The 13,597-nt window shown below is 40.1% G+C and overlaps 1 protein-coding gene across 1 annotated transcript; it reads left to right on the top strand.

Moving 5' to 3' along the window:
- The first annotated feature begins 8,196 nt into the window (after positions 1-8,196).
- On the top strand, positions 8,197-13,524 carry zgc:154093 (uncharacterized protein LOC777623 homolog). The gene is made up of 2 exons (XM_036561352.1): positions 8,197-8,396; positions 11,052-13,524. Exon 2 carries the CDS (start codon positions 11,508-11,510, stop codon positions 12,486-12,488), a length of 981 nt encoding a protein of 326 aa, XP_036417245.1. The 5' UTR covers positions 8,197-8,396; positions 11,052-11,507; the 3' UTR covers positions 12,489-13,524.
- Positions 13,525-13,597: the final 73 nt, after the last annotated feature.

Raw genomic sequence — 13,597 nt, 5'->3', positions numbered from 1 at the left:
CGAAGAGTTCATAGAAAAGAGTCTGACCAACTTTAGTTTCTATGCTGATGAGTGATGGATGTACTAAGGGTTTCATGGAATCTAGGTTTCTCAGTTTGTTGTTACATCTACAAAAGGAAAATTACTTTTATTCAAGTCATTATTTCACCAAATTAACTACACTTTTGCTTGTGCCTGTTTTAAGCTGTTATACCCATCTCTGGCTGCTAATGAACGAGTGACTCCTGAATGCTTTTTAAACAAAACAAAAAAAACCAAAAAAAACGTGCCTGTCAAGTTTGACTCATACGTATGTTTCTCAGATGGCCTCTCACAGAACAAGGCGAGGAGGGGAAAGTGGAGAAGGGATATTTCAGTCGGAACACACTCGTCCTCAGCTAGGTTAGCTTCTGAGCTAATTAACCTAGTTAGCCATGTAAACTTAGTAATGCAGAACGTTTTTTGACAAGTCTGAATATAACGTACAAACATTTTGTGAATACTGTGTCTGTCTGTAGACTTTGATTTAAAACCGCGGTGTGCTGCCTTTATTTTAGTGGTTGGTAACTGTATAGCTGTGTGGCCTTTCAGCTTTACTCTGCTAGCAAGCTAGCAGTAAAGCAGCTAGCTAATGAAGCTGTATCGGCCGTTATTAGCAGATAACAGGTAGTTTATTACCCTAAACCCCGTATGAACATAGAATCAAATTTAATGTAGTTTTTGAAATATGAGACATTTTTAAGGGTTTTATTGCTATCGCTGTTTTTTTTGTTTGGTTTGGTTGGTTGAAAAAGGAAACATGTCAGATCGCTGCTAGAAAACACAGCATAGACCAGCATGCTGGTCACCAGCAAAATCAACGTACGTTTTGGATGCTGGTATGCTGGTCATCGGCAGTGGAAGTTGATAAACTGATCACCACCAAAACCTGCATATGTTGTGTTTTGACACTGCATGCAAATCCATACAGTTTTTTTCAGCAGTGCAGTGACTTTCGGGCAAGTTCTTTTGAAGTTGACACTTCAGTTGGTCCTCCAGTAATAAACTTCCCTTGAGGTATCAGTGATTTCCCCTGAGGAAAAATGACAAAGCCAAGTTCATGAGGGCATGTGAAAACAATGTTGAAACAGGTGGTAGCTGTAGTCGTTGGGTGCTTTTTTTATGCACTGTTGACACTGTTATTGTTGATGTTTTGGATATCTGTTATAGAAGGTGCAAGAGGTATAGACACATTAGATGCTTATATTCATGCTAAACAATTTGGTCACATGACCACAAAATTCAATGTGCACACTTTATTCATTTTTGTACAAATGACTCCATCACCCTTCTTGTGGAACCTCTTCAGGTCCACTGCTGTTAAGGGCTGCATGATTTTGACCACAAAAAAAGAAAAATCAAACAAGTGATTAACAATTTTTCCTCATTGGTTGTGGGTTCACTGTGAGGGTTGATCCACTGCATCAGAAATGATGAACTCCAGTCCTAGAGGGCCAGATTCGTGCACAATTAATTTTTATGCTCTAACACACCTAATTCAACAGGTGCAGGTTTAGGTGGTTTGTTAAAGTAGGGCTAATCACCAGACTCTGGTGGACGCCCTCAGTTCTCCATCCCTGCACTACATATTTGATACATCCTGCAGCCAAAATTAAACCACATATATATAGTTTTGGCGCACCATCTGGTACAATGCCAAATCTGGTCAATCAAAACTCATATGGTTGCCACTGCAGGACTGGTTTAGTTGAAAACAGTTCCCAAAGAAAGGCTCATCCACAATGTAATTAGATCTAAGGCTAGGTAGTATCTGTGCCTCCAAAACCATACCCTGCTGCATCTTGCCAAATGTCTTTAACCGTCCTGTTTGCAATTCCCATGCGATCTGAGCTTTGAGCCTCCCTTGGACCTCCTCATCCCGTTTCCTGCCCCCACCCCCTCCTTCTTTTAGGAATTCCACCCCATGCGCATTTTTGTTCCTGGGAAGACCACTTTCTGCAGCAGGCAATGGAACAGAGACTCAAAGTCTGTTCAGGAGACTTGAAAACAAAACCGTTGCTTCCTTTGGTGGAAAAAACCTCACTCACTGAGCAAGGCCTTCCTTTCCGCTCACAAACTGTTCTCCTTTTCCTTTTTCGGACACAAGATGACGTGAATAAATAGAACAAAACAGATGAAAATGGTTTGTTATGTAATTTAATGTTATGGTTGAAAGAGGATAAAAATAGTACGGAAAGAAGACTGCTGTATGTCAAGTTTTTCCAAAAGCTCAGCGTTTAATGCTAGATTTTGTAGATTTCACTTTCTTGTCTCAGTTTTTTCCATGTGTTTGTCTTTTTAAATGGCAGAATGTTTGACATTAAGATTTTCACTATGTCAAAAAAGCTTCTCTATGTTTAAAACCATATGCTGCAAATAATAATACGCGCTAAACTGTAAGTAGCATAGTCTGCATAGCTTTACATACAGAAAAGCCTATTCTTACCAGCACATTGCCTGCTTTATAATGAGTCCCCTCTTTTCTCACAATATAGTATCTCTAGATAAACTCGCCTTCCCCCTTGGCCTTCTGGGAGCTATCTGCTTTAAATGGACCGTGAGCTGTGTTTGTTTCTTTTCCCGCTGAGCTGTGGCTTTTCCCAGCCCCTCTTTCATTGCCTAACTACTGTGAGCCTTCACCCACACCTTCAGGGACCAAGTTCCCTCTTATTTCCGATATTTGACCCACTGATGTGATCTGTTAGGGGACTGGACTTAAAATATCATATTAACACTCCCTCCTCATTGTGTTGCTCTATTTTCATGTGTGTTTTGCATTGTACTCATATCCCGTGCCCTACACTCTGTTTCTACTTTCTATTTGTGCAGGGCAAGGGCGAGACTGGCACGGAGAGGAAACGTGCAGGACGCCTTGCAGGACAAATATCGGACAAATTCCCAGAAACAAACTATTTCTGAATCAGTCTACAGTCTGTTTAGGGATCCTGAGCCTGTTTGTCAAGGGCTGACGCTTTTAAAATAACCCTCCACCAACAAATTTATAATGCTCACAGCCTCTGCATCATCAATGATGTTATGATTATGAAAACTTATTGACCTTTCCATGCTCTGCACACAAATCTGCACACTTTTTCATGGCAACAGTTGCCAAGTTGGACAAGCTTTGCAGAACATTGGCAAAAATCCTGTTCAGGCTATCAAGAAATTGTAGTCATTTTTGTTTAGAATCTCTACATGAAGTTCACAGTTTACTCTAGATTATGCTGTAGCTGATTGAAACTATGCAGGCTGGAAACAATGATGAATTTGCCACCATGCTTATGTCTCAGTTATATGACAAAAAATTACATCTGAACTATCCTAACAGTGTGATTGTTTCCATGCATGGAAAAAAACAATTTGAAATGAATAATATGATTTTGGTTCTACCCTGCTGAAAAACAGGGTTTATGCTGGTTTATTACTGGGTTTAGCTGGTCACCCATCATGATCTTGCTGGTTGACCAGCATACCAGCATCCAAAACACAACAAATGCTGTTTTTGCTGGTGACTGTTTATGTTGGTTTGTCTATCAGAGTACTTCTCTCTCAAAAGCGTTCATGCAATTTAACTGTTTGAGGTCAAAAAATAATAGACACTCAAACTTGTTTGGCTGGTGTGAGTGTGTATAAAAAGTTTACATTTGGATTAAAGAGCTGTCTGCTTAGTGCTTAATACACTTTAAAATTGGATGAAAGCTATGGCAATTCACTATTAATGTGGTGCTGAGAAATGAGACAAAGGCACACAGATTGATAAGAAATCTTGCACACAGAAGCTTAAACTTACAATTATTCAAGTATCTCTCTGCATTTATTGACATCATACATAAATATCTTGTCATACACAAACAGAAACTAAACAGTCTGTTCAATACACTTACAACAAGCTATGACTTATTGTTCTATGAGCGTCAGTGTGTTGAAATGACATCAGAGATTAGCAACTTGGGAAAGTCAGAGCTCTTGAGAAACTCAGAATTTATGAATGGGAATTAGCTTGAGTGCAGGATGTTCAAATGGATTTTTCCAACTTGGAGGTCATAAACTTCACAACTATTTCTGAATAAACATTGCTGAATAAACATTCTATGTCTTGAAAGACATTGGAGTAATCTTTATGGTGGAGCAAATGTGATTAAACATACTTAAGCATATTGTCTCAAACTACATGTATGAATGCATGAATAATCAGTTCCCTTTTACACAAGGGACTTAAAGCATCTGGATAGAGGAAAGCGAAAGGATGCTATGCTTCAGCAGGGAGTCATGACTGTGTGATCACTGTGGGTGTTAATGGCGAGCCAAAAAATGAATTTACAGCCTTGATTTTCCACCTCTGGCCAGTGTGGCATCCTCCAGGCATGCAGCGTCTCAGCTTTGTGGGTAAAGCTCCACAAAAACAGAACCCCAGGCCTAATGTGAACCACATGCTCACATCCCACAGATTCCCAGAATTCCTCCTGGTGAGGTCACTCTCTTTCTGCATGGTCAGTTGTCCTCCTTAGTTTCTCCAGTTGAGCGTTCTGTGCCCAAAGCATGTCCACACAGGCAAATCTACAATGGCTTTTTGTGGGATTTACGGTATGGCATTATTCTACAGGGAGGGGTGTTGGCTGACCAGTGAAGGGTCTCGTGCAATGAGCTGTTGTGTTGCGTCAGAGCCGACCAGCAGCTGAACCCACTCTGGGACCCCTGACTTTTAGATCTGACCTGCAGATTCTATCAGAGCAGGAAATGGAGACCCTCAGAAGGCCTTCAGCTTTAATCGTTGTCACAAAAGGCTACTGGGAGAGAGTCTTTGTCTTGAATACTATGAAGAATATTTTGTTTATTGGCCGTAATGTTATACTGTATTGAATCTGGAATGGTTTACCAATAGTGTAGTGTAACGACCGGCAGTGGAGCCCTTTTTTGGACCCCATGTATCACCACTTGTGCAATTTTATGCTCATGAGTAGCTACGACACCTTAGAGGGGAACTCTGTGATTCAGAGTGGTTTGATGTGAGATACTCCTTTTCAGAGAAACTTACAGAGTAAGGATTATTCATACTGGTCGTGATGGGAATCAGACGACTGAAGCGTGTAATGCCTCTAAAAGCTCACCCTTAGAAAATTATTACGTGAAATGCTTATTAATATGTTGCCCAATAGTTTTGAGATAAGGTTGTGGGCTAATATTTTGGGGCTGATATTTTGAAGCTGGTGTCAAGTAACATTCTCAAATGCAAAGAGCTTATTTGAATATTCATGGTAACCCAACTTTTGAGATGATCTTTACACCCAGTAGCCTGGATTCAGGCCTGTTCTGTAACTTGTTGATGCTGTTTATGCTCATTTTGTGCCTGAAGTTAATCCCCTGGCAAAATTTCTGCAAGAGCTGCGTGTGAAACAAATGTTTCTAATTTAGAAAAAGCACAATTGCTTGGGGACTGAAACGGCCTGTCAGTGGCTGTGTGTGCTGCGGCTCTAAAGCACACACGTCTGCGCTTTCTCGTCTTTGTAATTTCTTGTAATTTACCACAAGAGGTTTTTATTGTCCCAAATTGGAATGACAATATCCATGGCTTCGGCTGCCACAGATTTCTTTTTTACATAAATAAACCTTTTTGTCTGTATTTCATATTAAAAGTCTAGCTGTAATGCCTATAATGTGTTATGGGCTTGTAGTAAAAAGCATCACTTTGAGATATATATTCAGTGGAAAGACCTACAGCAGAGTACGGTGGTCTGCCAAATGAGAATTAAAACAATGCTGAACAAGGGAAAAACAAACAAGCAAGCACTTGCCGTGCTACTGCTCAGCAGTCTGAAATTATATTAATTACCCTCAGGATTCATTGCGCACGTACACTAGGGAGTAGTACTGCTTGCTGTGGACAAAATACCATATTGTGATTATACTGCTACATTTGGAAAAAGTATGATGCTTTGTGATAAATTTAAAACACACGGGTGATCCCTAAATGTAACATGATTAAAGATTAGCCTGTGTTATTGTGGGCAAACTTATTATGTGAATGTCATAGTTTATCAAAACATCCACAGAAACACTCATCTAGAACGTCAGAGGTTGGTCAACATGTTATGACACAGTGCAAAAAACAGTGCTTTGTAAGAGGCTCCTTCTGCAGTATTAGAATTACAAAGCCCAAGACTGCGATGCTGATTACCAAACAATACATTGTACAGCATTAACAGATAGACTAGCTAAGGGCAGCTCTATACTGATGCCTTTTATTGATGAATCTGCACAAGAGACACAGAGAGAAAGACAAAGCCCAGATTGTATAGCTGCACATACATCAAAAATGTATTAAACATACATGTTCCAAACGGGATACAATTTGTTCTGTGTATATTTTCCCTTTGATCCACTGTATTATGAGGTTATTTAGTTGTTAAAATATGAATAATGTTACATCCATGCTACAAATAAGCTAACACTCCTGAACAGCTGAGATGATGTTGCATGAAAGTAAAATGATTATTAAACTTATGTAATAACACCAGTCACTCAAAACAGAGGCTACTGCTGTCCGAGCAACTAAGCCACCACATTTGACTAAGCTTGCTTGTTTGTGTGGGATATATTGGTGAGGTTGCCACTCTTATAATGTCAAATTAATGCACAGCAGTGTTAGCTTGCAGTGTTGCATATTTTGACTTGACTTAACAACCTCATAATTCAGAGGATCCAGTGACATTCAGAGGAAAAGTGTACATAAGGCAAAACGTATTGGTTCTGGCACATTTTTGTTTACCACAGGACACCATAGCACCGATTTTTGAAAATGCCATTTTTTTCCCCATGGAGAAATCCACTTAGACCCAGAATTCCTAATATGGGCATGATGCTGATTACAGAATCACGGCACAGCTTCAAAGGTCTTTTTGTAAAGATTTCTTTTAGTTTATCATGTTTATCATGTAGAACAACATAAACTGCCAAATAAACTGGTTTATCTGTATTGATATTTTCATGACAAGAGGATAGATTCATAGAAAGAAATGCCAGGGTCGTAAAAACTGATACGTTCACCTCTAATTCAAACACAGGAAAGGTAAGGTACTGAAATATTAAGGCTGTTTGTATCCATATAGTACACTTCTCTACATTTCTCTATTATATGTGTGCAAATAATAGTTTTAACAGTTAATATGTGTGTAGGCTATTTCTCTTTTGCACACTGCTAACAACAACAAACAACGCTGCCAAAATGTTTTAAGTGGAAATCTTACGGTTCCTGCTTCTTCACATTCCAGCCTATGTATATAAAGCTGCAGAGGGCCATGTTAACAAATGAATCTAGCATCATGTCTACATCCCTCAATATACTGGTCAAATGTTTGGAAGCAACATAAAACCAATTTGGTTTCAGACCAGTGTGCAAAATTATTTCAGTATGCTCTTCCTGTGCAATGTTATAGCTTTGAAATTAGAAAATTAGAAGAAATCTATGAAGCTTTAAACAGCTGCAGATTTAGATGTGCCCAAAATGATCTACAGAGCTGTGACTGATATGACTGAGAAAACAGTAGACTTATGATCAAACTAACATCCAGAATAGCTCATATTTAAAAAGTGGTGATCAAATCTTGAGGTAAATACAAATAAAATATGTTAATATTGTAAATAGATAAGCATATAATAATCCTCAAACCCTTGAAATGTTGAATAAAACATATAAAATACCTTTCTGAGTCTAGTAAATAAAATTTTAAAAATCACATTTTATATTTTAAAAAACAAGTTATTATTGTAAATAAAACAACACAATATATTAAAGTATCAAATTAATTCCAAACTCATAAAGTCTATCCTTAAAGAAACAAACAAATATGTGTGAATACAGTAGGCTTATATTAATAATAAATAATCAGCGATGTATTAAAGCATTTATTTATGAACGCTTCCATGTTTTAATTGTGGAATTCATGATCACCCGAACGCACTTGGTCACGTGACCGTTTCGCCGCTTTACGGGACGAGGGGGACCGACCGGTTGGCGAATATGAAGTGCTAGCCAATCGCAGCGCAAGAGGCGGGTAGCACTAGCCAATCCTAGCGCAATATGCAAATATCAGACGGAGAACGGCTTGTGAGAATCAGAGCCGTATAGAGGTATATATACGGCTCTGGTGAGAATGAACTACTAACCACGGTGAGGGAGGCGGGGCTTGTCGGAGTACGGGTGGGAAAAAAAAATAATGACTCTCTCAGCCTCCAGGCTTTACTTCTCCTTTCTCGCGCTGTTCTCTCTCCTCTCCTCAGGTCTCAGGGCAGTAAGCGGTTTACCTGCCCTGTTGAGCACAGGAGCGGTTTACCTGCCCCGCTGAGCGCTTAACGACTGAAACAACACCGTTCAACAAAGGGCAAGTACCTGCTTTACTAAACTTTGGCGTTTAAGACTTAATAGGGATTGTCTGAAGTGGAGTAAAGGCTGTGCTAATGCCAGTAACGGTTTGCTATTAGATCAGATTATTAAAACGTTGCTGTCTTCAGTAAAATGACTGTCAGATGTAACGTTAGCCCACTTTTTTTCTTTAAATCGTAATAAAATGTGTCGCTATGTACTTTAATTGTAGATCATTAACCTTCATCAGTTACCCTAGTGAATTGAATATGACGCTCTGTGTGCGTGAGAAAAAATGGACTAACTTACTCTGATGGCTAAATAGAGAGAGAAACTGCTTCAGCGTGTGTGTACAGACTTGCTATGAGAAGAATCCCCGAGGTCTGACTGATGTGATGGTGAGAGAGCCCAGGCTGGGTGTGGGGTTTCTCAGTTCTAAGCGATGGCACCTAGTGCCTAACTGGGGAAATCCGGGAATTGGATGATCTCCGGGACTAACTGTGTTTAGTGATTACATAAGGCCCGTGTGAGTGAGAGAGAGGGAACGGGCTGGACCAGGGCATGTCCTGAAGGTCAGCCTGCAGTCAAATCCTTCTCAAAACCCAATTTAAACGCAGAGCCCCCTTTCAGACCTCAGTTCAATAGCACATACAGTATCGAGCAAAATCAACACCATTGTGTTTTTTTTTTCTGTAAAAACAGAATAACATTAGAATAAAGGCAAATAAACAGAAATCCAGTAAAAAGTAAAGTTGTTTTTAAAGTTGGATAGAAGAATACAGTTAGAAAAACACAACTTTGGTTCCTGACTTTTCAGTCAATGCACTCCAGCCACTGTATAGGTTTGTTAAACTAAAGGATTGACTAGCCAGACTGGATGGTATTTGGCAATACTGGGCTTCCTAGAGGAGAGCTTTAGAAATAGTTAAACTCACACACTGACACATCAAATCACAAAAGGTTGTTTACTTGTATTTATTTTAACTTTAGTTTTTTTCTAACAAATCTATGCTTACTGTCCAGATAAATATCTTTACATATTTTTTTTGGCCTAAGATTTTTACGCAGTACTGGATGTAGCTTGTGATTCTTTTTCCAACCTACTTTGTCCGTGTTTGGATGTAAGTGGTTTACTTAGTTCATAAAATTTTCATTTTAATTGTAAAATTAAATCCTGAAACATTTTTCCAGGGTTGCCTTAGGTGAGTACATCACATTAACAGATCGTGAACACTCAGATTGCAAAAACATATGGTTTCCAGAGAGAAACAGAGAGATAAAAAGTAGCCTTTGTTCTCTTGCCAGAGACAAGAGCATTTTAAAACAAGATTCAGTTTAGCAACAACCTTGGGGTGTGTCTGGCCTTCTTGGTGGCCACAAATTGGCCTCCTGCTTCTCTACCAGCAGCAGGCTGCTTTTCCACAGCCAAACGAGGCTCCAGTTAAAGAGGGTTACTATAATGGTCTAGTTTATCAGTCTGGCTGTGCCACCACTGTGTCTACACTGCAATAGCAACACTACAGTAACTCAGTCTTCATTCCAATTTTTTTTGAGCTCTGTTGAGTGTGGACCTGACACTTTATAGCCTAAAAAGACTAAATGCCCCGTTTGTGACCGATCTGCAAGCATAGCTTACAAACTAATATGAAGTAACACATCAAGGACCAAATGGATGGCATCTGTTCGGTGAAGTATGAAAGGTGGTGTGGGAGATGATGGCCAACAGCATATGTCTGCATTGTACAGAAAACATCTGTGAGTTTTGGACCAGTAGTTGGAGAATAATCTGGGTGTAAGCTTGGACGATGATGTAAATTTGGACAAACGATTATCTTCTGCAGAATTATCACGATCAGCAATATCAGCATTTTCCCTGATGGTAATATAATTACCACATAATTACCAACTGAGCTGGCTGTATTGCCTAAAATAGATCTCATGTACTAGAGTTTTTTGTTGTTATTCCATTTATGCGTTCCCCAGTTCTTTGCCAGACTGAAAATCTATGTTATAATCAATCCAAGTGGCACTGAAAATATATGTGTGTGTAGTTAATTAGTGGATATTCTGTTTGTATAGCCTGTAATTAAGTGCAGTCTTTTCTGTTGTTTACATTTGTGAGCCATCCATAGATTAGAATGATTGTACAAAGGTAATAGTTAAATAAAGGCAGGTTTAGGAGACTTGTTCTTATTTCTTTAAATGGTTCTGCATTTTTTTTATCTAGCTGTATCAGAATGTCCTGTCTTTCTGGAACAGGAAAAGGACATTAATAAGTCTCTGTCAGCTAAGGCCAAAAATGAAATATTGCAACTGCATCCCTCTCTTCCTTAATGTTTCCACAAACTCTTCTGATGACCAGTCTACGTGCTCATAGGGTGGGTTCAGAGCACGCACATAAAAAAAAAAAATAATAATTTACGCAAGCAAGGTCTTTGGTGCCACCCCTTTCAAAAACCAAACAAATGGCAACAACACTCTTAGGAATGCATGAAATGTTTGCAGACATATGATTTGGGGCCAGTAACCCATTGTAAAAATCTGAAAAGGGTTGTTTTTTCTACACTTTCAAGTTGATTTCTCAGTAGATGCACTTTTATTATGTGATTTTTTTCAGTTCTGCTTTCCCAGCCTAATTTTTCCTGGTTGTAAATCTATTTTTTTCTTTCTACAGACTCAGGCAGTAGCATTCTGACGACACATTTCATGAGCTGCTGAGGAGCTCCTGATCTCCAGGGAGCTGCAGACCAAGAGGCAGCCAGAAGATTCAAGTGCAAGCAAGCAGCCAAAAATACCAAAGAACAACAAAGAATTGGAACATCTGCCTCTTTTTTCTACAAAAGAATGCTGATGGTCATTATTTTCATTGCGTCATCATTGTGAGCTGTAACTGTGGTGGTATAACGTTTGATATTGGACCGAAAAGGGCATTTTATTGGACGTTGGACCAAAAGGAACAGACAAAAACTTTAGCATTCCATATACCTATCAGTGTTTTGTGTGGCAAAAGAGGACCAAGTAACAATTGACCAATGCCTGGACAAAAAAACAACTCATGCTAACTCCTTGACCTAACAGCTACATCATCAAAGCAGAAGTTGGTGTTCCTCTCTGAATTCTGGGAAACAGAATGCCAGCCAAGACGCCCATGTACTTAAAGACATCAACACCCAAGCGGGGCAAGAAGTTAAAACTGAGGGATGTTCTGTCTGGGGATATGATTAGCCCTCCACTGGGGGACGTGCGCCACAGCGCCCACGTTGGTCCAGAGGGTGAGGGTGACATGTTTGGAGATGTTGGCTTCCTGCAAGGCAAACTGGATATGTTGCCTCCTCTAGCCAGACCACCCCACCACCGCTCAAACAGCATGGACAGGCACCTAGACGACGTGTTCGATGTGAGCCCCAAAGGCCTAAACCACACATATGACACCCATCGGAATTCCCATCACACTTCTCATCTCAAAAGCACCATCTCAATGCCTGTCTTCATTGCCCCTGAACAGCCTCCTCCTAAACCTCCTCGTCTACATTTAGAGGAGAACTCCTCCCATGAGCAGCAGAACCATCACAACCAGCAGGAGCAGCAGAAGAACCACCACAACCAGCAAGAGCAGCAGAAGAACCACCACAACCAGCAAGAGCAGCAGATGAACCACCACAACCAGCAGGAGCAGCAGATGAACCACCACAACCAGCAGGAGCAGCACAAGAACCACCACAATCATCAGCAGCGCTCCATGTCCGTATGTGAGGAAGTGATGGGCCGCTGCAGGGAACCCTGTAATGACCTCGCTCTTTCAGCTTCTATCCCTATCCTCAGACACCTGGTTCCATCCAATGGCTCTTTTTCTGAGGCCTCTTCAGACGACTCCATGTCTGAGGGCTGCGGGCCGCTGGACCCGAGCAGAGGTCTGAGCCTGGACTCTGACGCCGGCCTGAGCAACGAGGACCTGCGAAGTGACCGCAGCGAATCGCCTGCACTCTCTCCGAGCATGTCCCGCTCTGAGTCCCTTGCAGGCCTAGACCTGGACCTTGGACCGTCCATCCTGGAGGACGTTCTCAGGATCATGGACCGTTACAAGAGCGTGGAGGAGAGGTGTGAGCTGTGAGTCAGCAAAATGCTATTAGACCAGGGATGTCCAGAGGTGTTTAATTCCAGTCCGGAAGGGCTGGGGTCCATAAAGGCTGGAGTTTCCCTGCAAGTGGACTCATTTTTAAACAGATGGTTTCAGTGAACCACAGAGATTATGACATGTCATTGGTCATAAACAAAGATTAATTATGACTGCATCTGTTCCTGTATTACAACACCTCTGAACTGGAGATTCGATTTTATGTTTGTTTGTTTTGTCCTTTATTACACATAAAATACAAACAGCATATTGGAGGTAAAGGAACTGAGATTTTGACATATTTACATAGGTTGCCTATGTACACATGGGCTTTAGTCCACCAAATTGTGCTGGACTGAGGTCTTACAGGACTGGAGCTTTGCTTAGAAAATATAATGAGGTCATCATTGCATGACCTTGCACTTGTCGAGTGCTAGTTCTCCAGAGACACTGTAAAAACTGGTTTGAACAATCTTTACATTTCAGAGGAGGTGAAACAGCGATCTCGTCATCACCAGCTAACTCATTTGCAAACAGATGGTTTCTCTTTTCAATGAATCAAGAGATTATGACTCATTGATAGTGAACAAATGAGAGTTATAACTACATCTGTTTCTGTATTACAGGCCATGTGAACTGGAAATGCAGAATATTTAAGAGATTTAATGTATTCTTTGTTTTGTACTTTATTACACTCAAAATACAAACAACATATTGAAGGTAAAGGGACTGAGATTTTGGCTGCCTTATATAGGTTGTCATTTTGAGTACACTAGCAAAAACCAGCCAAATCCATAGAAGTGAAATTCAGACAGCTTGCTTGTTACTTTCAGCACAATATATGGTTGAAACTAGATCTTGATCACTATTAATAAGTTACCTACAAATTCAAAAGTAAAGCTCATTATTATGGGAGGCCCATTTTTATCTTGGGGTATTATTATTATCACAACCATAAATTCCATCACTGATATGTATTATAATGTGAGATATGGATTTAAAATGATTATGTAAATAAAATGTTATAAACCTCTGTTGCTTTTTTGGTCTGTAATGATTACGATACCCAGACTTTATTATCATCAAACCCGCTGTGTCCTTATCTA

The sequence above is a fragment of the Colossoma macropomum genome, unplaced genomic scaffold, assembly GCF_904425465.1.
Source record: "Colossoma macropomum unplaced genomic scaffold, Colossoma_macropomum, whole genome shotgun sequence".
In the NCBI taxonomy this organism is placed as follows: Eukaryota; Metazoa; Chordata; class Actinopteri; order Characiformes; family Serrasalmidae; genus Colossoma; species Colossoma macropomum.
The sequence above is the reverse complement of the archived record's forward strand: the minus strand, read 5'-3'. Positions and strand labels throughout refer to the sequence as shown.